The sequence below is a fragment of the Eimeria acervulina genome, genomic scaffold, assembly GCF_000499425.1.
Source record: "Eimeria acervulina Houghton genomic scaffold, Eah_scaff769, whole genome shotgun sequence".
Lineage (NCBI taxonomy): Eukaryota > Apicomplexa > Conoidasida > Eucoccidiorida > Eimeriidae > Eimeria > Eimeria acervulina.
Genome location: NW_013547155.1, coordinates 1 through 16,572, shown reverse-complemented (window position 1 = coordinate 16,572; position 16,572 = coordinate 1). Strand labels below are relative to the sequence as shown.

General features: G+C 40.6%; 4 protein-coding genes across 4 annotated transcripts; 1 reads left to right on the top strand and 3 right to left on the bottom strand.

The window, feature by feature from the left end:
- Positions 1 to 1,261: 1,261 nt before the first annotated feature.
- On the bottom strand, positions 1,262 to 3,305 carry EAH_00048570 (hypothetical protein, conserved; the record flags this gene model as incomplete). The annotated part of the gene is made up of 3 exons (XM_013391400.1): positions 1,262 to 2,100; positions 2,492 to 2,882; positions 3,021 to 3,305. The coding sequence occupies 3 exons, from the start codon at positions 3,303 to 3,305 to the stop codon at positions 1,262 to 1,264; spliced, it is 1,515 nt and encodes a 504-aa protein (XP_013246854.1).
- A 1,536-nt stretch (positions 3,306 to 4,841) lies between these two features.
- EAH_00048560 (hypothetical protein, conserved) lies at positions 4,842 to 6,149 on the bottom strand (the record flags this gene model as incomplete). The annotated part of the gene is made up of 1 exon (XM_013391399.1): positions 4,842 to 6,149. The coding sequence occupies one exon, from the start codon at positions 6,147 to 6,149 to the stop codon at positions 4,842 to 4,844; it is 1,308 nt and encodes a 435-aa protein (XP_013246853.1).
- A 1,338-nt stretch (positions 6,150 to 7,487) lies between these two features.
- On the bottom strand, positions 7,488 to 8,663 carry EAH_00048550 (hypothetical protein; the record flags this gene model as incomplete). The annotated part of the gene is made up of 1 exon (XM_013391398.1): positions 7,488 to 8,663. The coding sequence occupies one exon, from the start codon at positions 8,661 to 8,663 to the stop codon at positions 7,488 to 7,490; it is 1,176 nt and encodes a 391-aa protein (XP_013246852.1).
- A 665-nt stretch (positions 8,664 to 9,328) lies between these two features.
- EAH_00048540 (hypothetical protein, conserved) lies at positions 9,329 to 13,269 on the top strand (the record flags this gene model as incomplete). Its single annotated transcript, XM_013391397.1, has 7 exons — positions 9,329 to 9,496; positions 9,701 to 9,808; positions 9,964 to 10,051; positions 10,432 to 10,535; positions 10,744 to 11,741; positions 12,243 to 12,336; positions 13,129 to 13,269. 7 exons carry the CDS (start codon positions 9,329 to 9,331, stop codon positions 13,267 to 13,269), a joined length of 1,701 nt encoding a protein of 566 aa, XP_013246851.1.
- Between the last annotated feature and the right edge of the window lie 3,303 nt (positions 13,270 to 16,572).

The window sequence follows — 16,572 nt, the reverse complement described above, 5'->3', positions numbered from 1 at the left end:
GTAAATATACATATATATATATGTAAATATACATATACATATATATATATATATATATATGTATGCATGTATATATAAACATATATATACATGCATTATACATGCATTATACGTTCATATATATATATATATATATATATAGTGTAGATGCTTGTCAATAGAAATATCGCATGTAAATTTATTCAATTCTTAATACGAAGAAAAATATTTTTGTTGCATATGTTGTCTAGGTCATATATATATATATATGTATATATATATATATTTATTTATCTTTTTATATTTTTACATACTATGTGCATATGTATGCATAATAAATATATACATATTCATGACAAGGTAAACAACAAATGAATAAACAGCAGCAAGCAGCAGAAGCAGCACCAGCTGCTGCTGCTTCATTCTGCTACGATGGGTGCTGCTGCTACTGCTGCTTGTTCTGTTCTGTTGCTGCTGCCTCTGCTACTGTTGCTGCTTCTGCTATCTCTGCTGCTGCTGCTGCTACCCCTGCTGCTGCTGCTGCTGCTGGCAGCAGCAGCAGAGGTGGATATGAGTGAAGTAGTAGAAGAGCTAAAGTAAATAAACGAAGCAAAGACTTCGAATTATTGAATGTTGATAGAGTTAAATATAAAAGATAAAAGAAAAAGAAAAGAAAAGAATAAGACAGCGACACTCGCTGCTCCTTTAGCTTCCCTTCTTTGAGGCAGACAAACAAAAAGAATAGAGTGCTCGCCTCATATATATATATATATAATATATATATTTATATATTTATATATTTATATATTTATATACTAATAAAGAATAATATTTTTTATATATTTATTTAATATTTATTTTATTATTTTATTATTTTATTAAAACTCCCCTGTAAAATATTTTTTTCTGAATAAGAATTTAATTATATATTGCACATTATTGAATATATAATTTATTTATATTTTATTTTATTTATATTTTATTATTTTATTTAATTAATTTATTTTTTTTAAACTCATCGTCTTTGCATTAAGACGGAGTCAATCGGAACGCCTCTTTAAAAACGAGAATAAGGACATGAGAATAATAATATAATTAAATAAGAATTTAATATATATAATATATATAGAATATATAATATAGAATATAGAATAATATTATATTATAAGAAGAAAGAAAAAGAAGAAGATTGCCTCGCAACCGGGCGTGCTGTACATGTATGGAATGCTCATATATATATATATATATATATATATATGTTAGGGTTTAGGGTTTAGGGTTTTTAGTAAGCAAGGGATGTAAGGAAGCCTACAACACAGCCGAAGCCTACAGAAAGAACAGTAAGAGGCCCTGCGAAGTTTCTTTCTTCAGGTGTATGTACAGCATTGCATGCATAAAAGAATGCAAGTGTACCGATCCATCCATGAGCAAAAGCAAATGAAGCCATTACAAACAAGTACCAGATAGGATTTGTAAAGAAAGTAATAGGCTGCTCGATATACCCTAATAAGAAGGGTGCAATAAATAATAAAGTACTCAAGCTTATAGGCGCATACATCTTTCGCGAAGGTCTCAACCACTTAAACCCCTTCACCCACACTAAATCCGGTGACGCTCTTCCTATTGTTTCGCACAGGAACCAGACACCGTATAAAACAACAATTTGATTAGGAAACGTCCAGGAGTATCTCCAGCCTAAGGGGCCTACACTCGGATACAGATGATAAGTATAACTGAAATGAAAGAATGCAAGCAGCAGCTCTCTCCAGCTTCGCTGTAGTACACGCAACCATAGTTTGCTGCTGCTATCACCTGCTGCTGCTGCTGCTGCTGCAGCGGCGGCCGTTGTACTGGTTGCACATTCCAGCTGCGTTTGCTGCTGCTGCTGCTGCTGCTCAAGCTCCTCAAGCTGCTGCTGCTGCTGCTGCTGCTGCCGTGCTGCACCTCCCCACAGCTGAAACCCCCAAGCATGCGATCTTCTTGCTTTCAAAGGATAGTCTAATCTCTTATCAGAAGCAGATGCACCTCTCCTTTGTGAATGTGCGACCCTGGCTATATTTGCTGCTATTTCTGCTGTCTTCAAGCGGAAGAAGAAGAATATAGCAAATAAGAAAGCTGTTGCTGCAACAATACTAAAACTAAAGAAGCAGAAACCCTGAAGCCCTCCTGCTGTATCTACATCAAATAATAAAAAGCAAACTAATGTAGACAAAGCAAACACCAGCAAACCCGCTGAGCCCTGACCTGCATTCGCAACAACAACAAACACAAATCCTTACCCTTTCATCTTCATATATATATATATATATAGTCATACATGTATGTGCAGCAGCAGCACTAGCAGCAGCAGCAAATACAGCAACAAAAGGGGAGACCCCGCACCGGCAACACTAACAGCAGCAGCAGCACTAGCTGCAGCAGCACAAACAACAGCAGCAGCAGCACAAACAAGAGCAGCAGCAGCACAAACAACAGCAGCAGCAGCAGCACAAACAAGAGCAGCAGCGCTTACCGAGTGAGACAGCAGCAACATATCCAGGTCTGATCTGAGAGGCAAGTGTATATCCAACCCCTTGAATAAGGCCTTGACAGCAGCCCATGAAGATGTTGATGACGAGAACAACAGCAAGAAAAGTAATCTGAATAGTGTTTAAAGGAGTCTGATCAGCAGCATCTTCTTTTGTAAGATGTGCAGACATTTGTATGCTCCCATCAGGGTCCGCTTGAGGCATTACTGCGACTGCTGCTGCTAAACATAACCCTAAGACCCCACTTCCTACAGAAGCAAAGACAACTAATAAAGGGATAGGCCTCGATAGCCTCATCAGAACAAGCTGCATAAATAAGTTCGCAACTTGGTAGAGACCTAAGAATAGATTATTCAGCTCAGGGCGACGCAGCTTCTGCAATAAGATAAAGGGAAGTGTTTGAATAACGAAGTTCCAGCAGATCAATGATGTACACCCTAATAAAACAAACATCATGTATATAGGAGGCTTCTGCGGGCACTCTATAGCTTCCTCTGGGGGTAATACAGATACCGCAATATCTGCACCATCTTCGCTACCTCTCTTGCTGCTGCCGTTGCTGCTCTTGTTGCTGCTGCTGCTTCCCAAAGCCTCCCTGCTAGCTCCTTGTGAAGCTACAGGTAGCGCTGTGCTGGAGTAGCTGCCGCTTCCCATCCACTTCGGCTGCTGCAACAGCCCTCCAGCAGCACCAGAACGTGCATTATCAGAGCCTGCTTCACACTGCTTACCACCCCCCTCTCCAGGGCTTTGCAATGCTGTAAACCCAGCAGGAACAGAGGCAGGAGAAGGGGCAGCCATCGTGCATGCAAAGAAAGGCAGAACGAAATGCTCTCGCCGCTTCAAACAAGGGATATGCTTCTCTATTGTGTAGGTATAAAGGGCCCCATACAGCTTTCTGATGGGTCCGTCGGGGGTAAAATAAGCGAAATAAAAACAAAATAAAAAGAAAACAAACTTTTGTTGTTTTATTCAATCTCGGAGAGCATTCAAACACCAGTGATATGCAATCAGATGCATACACCGTACCAGCCACGACCGCAAGAGCCCTAAAAAGAGCTCTCTAGGGCGGTAACCAGCGCAATACACGCAGAATTAAAAGGAATATTCAACAGGAATATTCAAAGACGCTTTGTCTTTCAATTTAAACATGAATTTACAGCATAAACAAGGTAGGAATACCGCAGCCGTCAGGGGCTTGCGAGTGGTGGGGCAACAGCATGTGCAAGGTTTTCTTCAGAAATCCTCGCGGAGAATGATTGAATTTAACAGGAAATCCTTTTATTTAACAATTTACCGGCATTTTATTCATGAAAACTCAAAGAAAATACACACAGACAAGAACAAGCACTTCACCATAAAAAACTTGAACGCTTCCTCCCTACAGCTGCACACAGCCACCCACGCGTCTCAAGACCTTACAATAAATGAAAAGCTGCAGTTTTTTGTTTTTCATAAATAAATTGACTTCTTTTTATTGGTTTTCATGAAGAAACCTCGAAATAAACCCGACCCACATGCGCAGCCATACCCCCAGACAGCGCTAGAGATGAGTGCAAGGGAACGGAACATACTTAGAAAATTTGAGGCTGTGAGGCGATCAAAGGATAATGAAACAAATAATTAAAATAAAATACGAAATAATGCAAAAGGTAAACAGAGAGAATTTACTTTGTGAGTATATTCAGGGGGGGGGGGAGCCGTCTTGCTATGAAGGAGGCAGAGGATGTACAGCGGAGTAGAAACGAATTAAAATATTGCAATTCTTTTGATTTCTTCTCAAAAATAAACACTTTAACTTTCCCTCAGTGTTTTTAAAGACATACTTTTGGTGATTATTCTGCAGATTCTCTTACAATCTCACTGCTTGCTGCTGCAGCTTGCAACAACATGGAGGAATAAAACAAGAAAAAAACCTCTTATTTTGCTTGCAGCAACACCGTAAATAATATTTAAAAGTAAAATATCTTTTATTTCTCTGCAAAGAGCAGCGCGGCAGCAACTTACTCGCATAAACACCGAAGGTCTGCGTATAATCTAAACTGGCAAGGGTTTAGGGTTTAGGGTTCATTCATTAGATTTGATTCGAGGGTTTAGGGTTTAGAATTAAGAAATAATATCTGAGGGTTTAGGGTTCAAATATTAGATATGACCCGAGAATTTAAGGCTTAAGGGTTTAGGGTTTAGGGTATAGGGTTTAGAACCCCAAACCCTAGCCCTACGAAAAACTGCTTTTGCAAAGAAAGCTGACGCTCCACGCAGCACAGCAGCTGCAGCAGCAGCAACAGCAACAGCAGCAACAGCAGCAGCACCTAGAAGTGAGCAGACGATTGTTATTCAAAATATACCACCGCACTGCAAGGGAGGCAAAGGAAAGCTAGCAGCCATAGGGGCCCCCGCTACAGGGGCCCCCCAAGGGGCCCCCGCATAGAGAGTTGCATGCACGGGGTATTGAGGAGAAGCAGACGGAGAGTAGAGTAGAGGAGGAAGTCTGAACTGCGGTGAAGAGGGGCTGCTTGAAAGAGAGACACAGAAAGGTGCTGCTGCTGGTGCTGCTGCTGCTGCTGCTGCTGGTGCTGGTGTTGCTGCAGTTCCTGCTGCAGGCGCTGCTTCTCCTGCTGCTGCTGTTGGCGTGGAAGCAGCAGCAGCAGCAGCAGCAGCAACACGACAAGGATCTGGGTAATTCGGGTCAACAACGTGGGGTGTACGTACACTCCAAAGGGGGGCAGCAGCACAACAACCTGGGCTGCAGCAGGAAGGCTTTGGGATGACCCGGGGGCAGCAGCAAACAGGGCCGTCTAGCAGCAGGTTTTGAGGAGTTGTGAGAGTGCAGCAGGTTTTAATATCATATTTTCTTGAGGTATTTACTGTGTGCTGCTGCTTCTGCTGCTGCTGCTGCTGCAGCTGCTGCTGCAGCAGCTTAGACTTCGGCTGCCGTGTTGCATGCAGCCGCAGATAGCTGTCGTCTGTATGCAGAGGCAGCGAATGTGCATGATCATACGTCTTTCGTACTCTGTTTTTCAGGAGTATATGCACCTCTGGATTTGCTTCTCGTTCTAACACAGGGAAAGCTTCTCTATGCTTGGGTATACGCTGCAGCCGTTGCTGCCTCAGTGCTTCTTCTTGAGCCCTCAGCAAGCGCCGAGGCAGCCTTCTGCTGCGCTGCTGCTGCTGCTGCAGCTGCTGCAGCTGCTGCAGGTGCTGCAGGTGTGGCATCTGCTGCTGCTGCTGCTGCTGCAGATGCCAGAACTTGTGCTGCCGATGCTGATGTGCGCCGCAGCATTCGAGAGAAAGCAGAGGGTAATGCTCAAACCTAACATCATCATCTACTAGATCCCAGTCTGTTGCTAGCAGCACATTTCCCTGTATATTTAACTCGCCTTTCACAGGCTTCTCTTGAAGAGGTGCAGGCTCTTCTACCACTTCTTTAGGCGTTGGGGGGGCCTCCTCTGGCAGCAAATCACATTGAATTGCTGCTACAGAGAGAGAAGGCCGCTGCTTCTTCCCTTCTGCTCTATGAGCTGCTGCTCTGCATGCAGCTACTGCTGCTTCTACACAAGAAGAATCAGAATCATGTTCGCTGCATGCACAGAAGCGGTGCACGGAAGAACAGCGGCAGCGGCGGGGGGCCTGGGGGTTCTGCATGGCTGTTTATTGCGGCTTTAGCTAGAGGAGAAACGAACTCAAAAAAGAAGAAATAATCATAATGCAAACGAAGAAAGAAGGCTGAAGCCTGATGAATGAATACAAAGAAGGAAGGCGATGCCCCCGCTGTGTTCCACTGGTCCTTTCATTCCTCTTCTTGTCGGAGGGAGGGTTTGTTGTGCATGCAAGATCAAACAAAACCCTACAAATAAAAGCTAATTAATGCTTGAAACTCAAAACTCACCAACAAACAAACAAAAAAGAAGAAAAGATTCATCAATACCTTCAGCATTATCATCCCTCGGCTCACTCGAGAGCAGCTGCTGCTGCTGCTGCCGACGCTGCAGGTGCAGCTTTCGTCTGCTTTAAAGTTAAATGCGTTGATACATGTTCAAAAGGCAATTTCAATAAAAAACCTAAAAATATAAATCAAAATTTATAAAAAATTATGCTTAAGGAGGAAACGCAGTTCACACAAACAGCCACCACGCTCCGCCACCGAGCGCCGATCCTCCCAATTGGAAGATGAAAACTGCAATAAAATGCGTTTGTAAAAAATAAAAAATTATTCCGTGATATAAATCAAATAAAAATGTGGGAAGATCATAACTGAATATCTTTGAGGAGTAATAATTGGGGGTCGGCATTCTCAGGTGTGCGTACACCGCAATAACGCCTCAACGGCACACACATGATCAGCGAGCAACAGCGGGGTATTTCATGCTTATTTGTTCTAAAAAAAGACAAATCAAGGTATAATTTTACATACACTTCACACACTTCCATATTATACTTCCAAAGAAGGCAAAGAAATACTTCATTAGTGTCGCCCGCCTGCACGAACCACCGAAATGTTTAGAAAAATTATTTGCAGTTTCAGTTTGCATTAAATGATAAATTCATTAAGTATATCTGCGTTGATTGTTTATGATGCGTACTGAATGAAATAAGCGCTTTAAAACCCCGCTCGGCACAGAGATTCATACAAGCTAACCCCAACCCCCAGAAGGAGAAAACTAACAGTGTAATTAGTAGTAACGGTTTTACCCTAATGCGTTATAATTTTAAGGTATAGATGCATGCATGCATAATACGTGCAAGAAACATTTCTTGTGATAGAGGAATTTTTTTTGAACAAGAAGTATAGAGTCCTGTTCTTAAAAACACCAAAAATCTGAATGCATTTCGACCACTCGCCGATCTGCATTGGAGATGCGCTGTACATACACCTCAGCATTGGAGATGCGCTGTACATACACCTCAACCCATAGCGGAAAGTAGTTGCTGCCTCAGGGCAGCAGCAGCAGCAGCAACAGCAGCAGCAGCACGCTATCATATTTATATCTCTTCCCATTGTGCCTCAGCGGAGGTGGTGAGTACGGGGTGTACGGACAGCAATCTTCTTTTTGTTTCAGCTGCAACTGTTTCTGTTTCTTTCTTTCTGGATTTTTTTGTTTGTTTTTGTTGTTGTTCTTGATATGCAGTTATTTCTATCTTTGTTTTTTTCTTTCGCTGCCATCTCTCTTCAATTCTGCGTTCTTTCTCGATGTTCACCGCCTCTAAAGACCCCCAAACTTTGATAGCCAGCTGTTCTACTTCTTTAATTGAATATAGCCTCATGGGTTTAAAAGAAACACCGTGAGGGTTAGGCTGCTGCCGCACCTGCAGCCTTCCTGCTGCTGCTTCCTCACGTAGCAGCTGCTCCTTGAGGCAGTACGCTGCTGCTGCTTGCTGCTGCGAGCACCAAGAAGGCCCTTCAGCAGCAGCAAAGGCAGGGCCCCCTCCTATTCCCTGAGCACCCCCAGACAGCAACGAGCTGTACTGACACGAGTTAAGACTGGAGGCTGTTGACGCTGCTGCGCTGCTGCCTGACTGTCTATACACCCCAACACCACCAAACAAACCATCATCATCCAGCAATGCAGCCAGTTCGTTGCTCTCAGACCCTCCTGAAGATGAAGATATATCTGCAGAAACGCATTTCTGCTGCTCCTGCTGCGGATGCTCCCGCTGCTCCTGTTGCTGCTGCTGCGCTGCCGGAGGCTGAGGCTGCTGTATTGGCTCAGAAGCAGCATCAAAGGCAGCAGTAGACTCCAGCTGTTTCTTCGCTGCTTCAGGTAATCCCTCGTCGGTTTGATATCCCTCCACCTTATGCTCCTGCTGCTCCTCCTCCCCCTGATGCTGCTGCTGCTGCTGCTGCTGCTCCTGATGCTGCTGCTGCTCCTCCTCCGGTTCTAAACAAAAGCCTCCAGAAGCATCGCATGCATCGGCGGAGAGCAGAGCCTCTGCGTCATCTTCCACCTCGGCCTCTGCCTGAAGCTGCAGCGTCAAGACCTCCTGGAGTGCTGCTGCTGTGCAGTCTTCGACAGCTGTTGGTTCTGCATGCAGTAGAACAGCTTCTGCTAGGGGTGTATGTACAGGGGCGGGTGCAGCAGAGGAAACAGAAACACAAGTCACTTCTTGTTCTTGTTCTTCAGGTTCCCCTGCAGTTTCAGAAGATGTACCACCAAACATTTGGCCTCCTATAGCGGCAGTTGCCACGGAAACCGCGACTCCCGCCTTCAGGTGTATCTGTATGAAGGCCCCATTTGCTGATGCCGCGGGGAAGTTTGAGTTATATGACTGAGCTCAATGAAATACCACCAGTGAATAAAGACAAATAAGAGGGACTGAACGAGAAACGCGCCTTTAAAACGCCGAGGAGAGCATAACAAGAAAGCGGTGGTGAGGGAGGTTCCGGGGCTGCATGCAAAGGGTGATGGATCTTGTGAATCTTGCAAATACTCGTCGAAACTTTGGTTTTTTATTACTTCTTTATGTCTTTCATGATTTATAATGACGATTTCCCTTAGGAAAAAGGGAAGCAGATAGAGAGGGGGCTCCAGTGGAGGCCGTTGCAAGCCGATCGATTCAATTCAGATTTTCAGTATTTAACACTAAAAGCCGGAACTTGAGTAAAAAAAGAGGGATTTCTTGATTTAAATGACTTCTTTTTGTGTATAATTGCCAAAAAGGCAACAATGATTGCAGAAAAAAATTTCAAGTAAATTCACGTTTCAGAACTTTTTCAAGTTCTGCCGACGGTTGAGGTGTACGTACACCTCAGCATGGCACTGGAAAGCTCCATTTTGTAGCTGTGAGGACTAGTTTATTCCTGTTTTCTCTCTCTAGACGCCACCATGTTGCCCTTTCAGTTGAGGAAGGCGGTGGAAGCCGCAAACCAAACGGCGCAGCAGCAAATGCAGCAAAACCAGAATGAAGCAGAAGGGAAGATGTCATCAGAGGAGCACAGCCGCCTGGCGGAGCTCCAAAGACAAAGGGCCCACTTAGAAATGAGACAGCTGCAAGTAAGGAAGGGGCCTCCACCCTGCCTTGAGCAGCATTACCGCGAATGCACAAGCAGCAGCAGAAGCAGCAGAAGCAGCAGCAGAAGCAGCAGCAGAAGCAGCAGCAGAAGCAGCAGCAGCAGCCGAATTCAATAACCACAGTAGGAGACGCTGCATCAGAACGAAATGTTTAATTTAAACAGATTTATTTGCTGCGGTGTACAGGCACAAGCGGGTTTGCTGACGAAGACTCAGGCACAAGTTGCTGCTGCAGGTTTGGAGTGGCTTTATGAGGACCCGAAAAACAGCGCAGAGGCAAAAGAACAAGAGCGGGTTAGCAGCAGCAGCAGCAGCAGCAGCAGGAACAGCAGCAGCAGCAGCGGTGCCGATAGGAGATTTGTCTGGCGTTGCAACTGTTGCTGAAGTGAAGCAGTGTATGTACAGCTGACTGTTCGTTTGTTTATTTATTTGTTTATTTGTCTTCATAGGAGGCCTTTCTTCTGGGGAAGCCGATACCAAACGTCGCTCCAGCAGCAGATGAATCGATAGAAAAAAGAGTAGGAGAGTCTTCGCTAAGTAAGGCATCCGCTAACTTTTATATTATTACTATTATTATTATTATTATTATTATTATTGTTATTGTTATTGTTATTGTTATTGTTATTGTTATTATTATCGTTATTATTGTTATTATTATCATTGTTATCATTATTATTATTATTATTATTTTTATTATTATTATTACTTTTGTTGCTGTTGCTATTCCTGTTATTAATTTACTAATATTAATATATATATTTCGTACTGTTGTTATTATCATTATCATTATCATATTATTATTGTTGTTGGTTTATCATCATTATTATTATTTACATTGTCGTTCTTATTACTCTGCTTGCTTTTGTTTGCTGCTGCTGTTTGCTGCTGCTGCTGCTGTTGCTGCTGCTGCGCTGCAGAGGCTCCTGCAGTGTTGCTGCCTACACAAGACCGCCTTAGGAAACTGCGAGAGGATCCGCTGCTGTTAATTAAACACGCGGAGATGGCGCAGCAAATCGCACAGGTGCAGCAGCAGCAGCAGATGCAGCAGCAGCAGCAGCAGCAGCAGCAGCAGCAGAAGCACCAACAGCAGCAGCAACACCGGATGAAATTTTTTTCCTTTCCGCTACCTGAGCTTGCCACGGGTCGCGGGCAGGGTTTAGTTTTTAGGGTCTTAGGGTCTTAGGGTTTAGGGTTTAGGGTTTAGGGTTTGGCGGTGTGTGGCTGTTCAGGAGTCAAATCCTCTGCTGCAGCTGCAGAAGAGGGCGCAACCAGCTGCAGCACCTGCAGCAGCAGAAGCAGCAGCAGCAGCAGCAGCTGCTGCTGCTGCTGCAGAGCGTAAGAAGTTGAAGAAAGCTCTAAAGAAGCAGAAGAAGAAGAAGAAGAAAGACAGGCGCCACAAACACACAAAGCACAAACGCAGCAAAGTAAGCAGCAGCAGCAGCAGCAGCAGCAGCAGCAGCGAGAGTGAGGGGGAGTACAGGCGCAGCAAAGAAGATATCGAGAAGATAAAGAAAGAAAAACAAATAAAGAGAGAGAGATCTCCAAGCACCCGCGCGGAGTACAGCAGCGAAAGCAGCAGACAGAAGAAATCAAGGATAGCCGAAGACAGCAGCAGCAAACGCAGCAGCAGAGAAACCAGCCGCAGCAGCAGCAGCAGCAGCAGCAGCAGCAGCAGCAAAGACAAAAACAGAGAAAGACACAGCAGCAGAGAAAGACAAAGAGACAGACCGCATGCATCAACATCTCCTCTCCCTTCTTCTGCTGTCTCCCTAGACACCTCGCAACCCCACAGCAGCAGCAGCAGAAGCAGCAGCAGCAGCAGCAGCAGCAATAGCAGCAGCAGCAGAAGCAACAATGGCAGCAGCAGCAGCCACAATAACAACAGCAACAGCAGCAGCAGCCACAATGACAACAACAACAGCAGCAGCCACAACGACAGCAGCAGCAGCAGCAGCAGCAGCAGCAAGCGAGTGTACGGTCCTAGTTTGGTTGGAGCTGGGAGCGAGCCTTCTCCCTTTCGGGTGTCTGATGATCTGCTTCCGCCTGCAGCAATTCGTTTGAAGGCAGCAAAGCTGCAGCAAATGCAGCAACTCAAGCAGCAGCAAGCTTCCCTCTTAAGCGCCTCTTCCAGCAGCAGCAGCAGCAGCAGCAGCAGCAGCATGCCGGTGGAGGTGAACAAACAAACGGAAGAAGAGCGGCTTCAAGCCATGAGGGAGGAGGGACTCAGGTTAGCCTTCCTAAACCCTAAACCCTAAACCCTAGAAGGATAATGCCGAAAGAAGAAGAGAGAAAGCAACAGCTTGCTACAAAAGATACGATTGTTTTTTAATTATCCTTTTGTTTATAGAACCCTAAAATGTTTTTTCTTTGCTTTGCTGCTGTTCATCTCTGTAAATACAGAGGAGCTCCAGCATGTTCTTTAGGGTTTAGGGTTTAGGGTTTAGGGTTTCGGCTTTTCAAGTTGTTGTACATACATATATACAATACATATATTCAGATATATATATATATATATATATTTATACATATATATAATATAGATATATATATTTACATATATATGTGCATATAAACATATATCAAAGACGAGAAATCCTAGGGGTATTTTACTATTATATTATTATATTATAATATGTTATATTATATTACATTATATTATGTTTTATTATATATATATATATATATATTTGTGTTTGTTTAATTATATTATATTTATATTTGTGTATAGGCGAGAAGCAGAAAAGCAGCGGAGGTCGGAGTTAATTCGACTGAAAGAAAAACTCGAAGAAAAAATCGACAAACAAAGACGAGAAATCCTAGGGGTATTATATTATATTATATTATATTATATTATATTATATTATAGTATAGTATAGTATAGTATATTATGTTATATTATAGTATAGTATATTATGTTATGTTATATTATGTTATTATAAGTTATATTGTATTATATTATCATATTTTGTTATTTAGTTATTATTTTATTTTATTTTATTATGTTATTTTATTAATATATTATGTTATATTATATTATATTATATTGTGTTATAGTATATTATATTATTTTATATTATGTTTTATATATCGTAGATATTTTTATATATTTTCGTCCTCTCTGCACAAGTACTCCGTTCTCAGTGTATATACACCTCAATATATATACGTAAATACAAATAAATAAATATATATATATATATATATATGTATATTTACGCCTATAATATAATATATATATTGTATATATTATTTATTTATTTATACATATTTACATATATATATTATATATGCCAGCGACCTCCTCTACTTGTCTGTTTATTTGTTTATTTATTTATTATTTGTTCATGCATATATATATATATATAAATTATTTATTTATTATTTTATTTATTCGATTATATTTTACTACCTTCACTGATAACACCATTGCAAATAAAACCAATGAAAATAAAAATAAAAAAATAGAAATAAAAAACCCTAAACCCTAAACCCTAAACCCTAAACCCTAGTAATAAAAGAGTATTTATTGTGTGTGTTTTATTTCTAAACCCTAAACCCTAAGCCCTAAACCCTAGTAATAAAAGAGTATTTATTGTGTGTGTTTTATTTCTTAGAGCTCTGAAGAGACTCGAGGCCTCCGCCCTAGCATTGTCTCCATCGATATAAATGAAGAGCAGAGAGCAGTGTGTTTTGCTAATCGGAAGCTGCAAAAAAGTATTAATCACCTTGAAGCTACAAACGCTGAACTCAAATAAACCCTAAACCCTAAACCCTAAACCCTAAACCCTAAACCCTAGAGAGATAAATGATAAGTTCTACTCGAAATTCGAAACCCTATTTTACAGACCCTTAACCGTATTGAACCCTAAACCCTAAACCCTAAACCCTAAACCCTAAAGTAAACATAAGGGAAGGGAAGGAGTGCGGTTAAGGGGACAGCAACAAGTATTTCTTTTTATTCTTTTTATTTGTTTGTATAATCGATATTTAAACGCCTGAGTTGTATTAAATAAAACAGCAAAAAAACAAAGCAAGAAACAAATAAATTAAACATTTTTATTGTATTTTGTTTGCATAAAGCAATTGAATATATTTGCATATTAAAAGCAAACAAAATTATATTGATGAAGTCTCAGGTGTATGTACACCGGAGGTCTCTTTATCGCTGTTTTGTTTATCCTTTCCTCTTCTCTTTAGTCTCTAGAAGACAAATATTAGGGTTTAGGGTTTAGAGTACAGTCTGTTCGTAAGCTGCGCATGCAGTACTTATCTCGTGTTTAGGGTTTAGGGTTTAGAGGGTTTGCTGTATATAAGATTTAGAGTTTCAAGGGTTTAGCGTTTAGAAGAGAAAAAGAGAGAAAAAAAAATAGAAAGTAAAATAAATAAATTAAAAACAAAAATGGGTTTATGCTGCTGCTGCTGTAAAGGGTTTAGCAGCAGCACCCTTTTCTGCTGCTGCTGCTGCTGCAGCAGCAGCAGCAGCATCTGCAGCAGCACGCAATCTCTTCAGTGCATGCATGCATTTAATGTTAAATGCAGCAGCAGCAGCACCGCAACAGCCCCCTAAAATAACCCGCACCGGAGCAGCAGCAAATAACCCTCTTAATCCTTCTTCTTGTGCTGCATGCAGCAGCGCTCGTCCAGCCCCAAGTATACCTAAGAAACATAAACACAAATATATATAAATATATACACATAAGTATGTGTATATAAAAATTAAAAACAGATTAAATATAAATATATGTATATATATAATAGAATTCGTGTAAGGGACAGAAGAACTGCTTATTTAAAAGAAAAATTTAATTGAATGCATGCAGGCTCTCTATGCTGTCTTTCTTTGGTTTCGCTGTGGTTGTTAGGGTTTAGGGTTTAGGGTTTAGGGTTTGTGTGCATACCGGTATAGTTGCAGTTATTTGCTTCTTTTTGCATGCGTCGAGCAGCAAATGATTTTGCTGAGTCTAAGGGAGAAGCAGCAAAACCTGAAAAGGACGAACTCAAGCCCCCAATTAATGCAGCAGCACCAATGCTCTGCTGCTGCTCCTGCTGCTCCTGCTGCTGCTGCTGCTGCTGTGTGGAGGCCTCTGATGCACTGCAGCAGAAACAACAGCAGCAACGCAACTGGGATGTATTAATCTTAATTAATACAATACGCAAAGATAATAAAAACAAATAAAACAAATAAAAACAAATAAAAACAAATAAAAACAAATAAAAACAAATTCAGAAAAATAAAATGCATGCAGCAGGATGTTGTACAATTCGACGCAAAAAAATATAACAGAAAAAATAAAACAAAAATAAAATAAAATAAAATAAAATAAAACAAAAAATAAAACAAATAAAATAAAATAGACAACACTAAAACAAATAAAACATGTGCAAGCAAAGTCAGCAGAAAGAACAGCAAATAACAAGAAAGAAACAATTTAAAAAGAGATATCTCCTTTATCTTATTCTCTTTGTGTCTTACGTTGATCCCGTCACCCCACACGATCCCGATCCCATCACCCCACACGATCCCGATCCCGATCCCAGCGGCATATATTTTGTGGGGTTGAATTTATAAAGTGCATTAATCGGCATTTGTAAAATACGTTTAATCGGAGTGAGAGTTCTTGCTGCTGCTCTTCTGATTTGTTCTCCTTTCTCTTGCAGCTCTGCTGCTGCTGCTGCTGTTACTGCTGCTCTTCTGCTGCTGCTGCTGCTGCTGCTGCTGCTGTTGGTTTGCTTTGATGCTGCTACCAGCGAACGCAGCTTTGCTGCTGCTGCTGCATTTGTTGTTCTAAAGAAGGCATCGCGCAGAATAGACAGAGGTAATAAACGAAGAAGAGTCATCGAAGAAGAGCGAGCTAACGACAACGCCTAAACATGCAAATGAACAAAACAAACAAAACTAAAAAGGAAATCTTGAAATAATAATAATAAGTAGAAATAATAATAATAACAATAGATAATAATAATAATAATAACAATAGATAATAATAATAATAACAATAGATAATAATAATAATAACAATAGATAATAATAATTATAATTATAATAATAATAGGTAAAACGAAAAGAAGAAGCAAAGAACGAAGCCCGCAGAGCCAGCAAAAGCAGACAGACAAATACAGAAAAGAAGATATAAAAATAAAACAACCAACCAACCAAACAAACAAACGAAGTGAAGAAATAAAGAAGAGTGAATGTAAGAGACAAACAAAGACAGAAAAACAAAGATAAAAGAGAGAAAAGAAGTATAAGACTTCTAACCTCTGCATTGCTAGCACATAAACCCTTTTGCTTTATGCATTTTATTGACTCAAAAGGAATTCTATAAAATGCTCCAACAGAATCAGCGCATAATGAAGCAAATGCTGTATTAAAAAGAGAAGGCAGCTCTGTATCTGCAGAACAAAAACAAACAAACAAAAATAAAAAAGAAAAACAATTTAAACGCAATTACAAACTCACTTCACTCTAATAATACTAAACAAGCACTTAATATCTAAAATATAAATATTAATATAAATATAAATAAACAAATATATATATATATATATATTAAAGACAGCTTGCAAAAGCTGCCTATACACCCCAAGTATGGGCTAGCGTTATGAGAACGAAAAAAATTAATTTTTAAAACAATAGACAGAAAAGAATAAAATAAAATAAAATAAATTTAAGTAAATTAAACTAAATGAAGCCCAATAACTACAATAAAATATAATTACATATATAAATAAACTAGTTAAACTAAATTAAACTAATTAAATACAATAAAAATAAAGAATAAGACATACTGCGAGTTAATCTATTAATTGTTTTCGTAGCTTTTGCATAGACAAAAGAACAAAGAAGGCTGTAAGGAATGTCTCCGAGTAATAAAACCGTCGGGGCTCCTTCATATAAAGAAGAAAGAGAATGTAAACCCTAATAAACAACAACAATAATATAATAATAATAATAATAATAATAATAAATTAAGCAGCAGCAAATAAAGCAAGACACGCAGCAACAGAAGCAAACAATAAAAGCTGCTGCTGCTGCTGCTGCTGTTGCAGCAACAGCA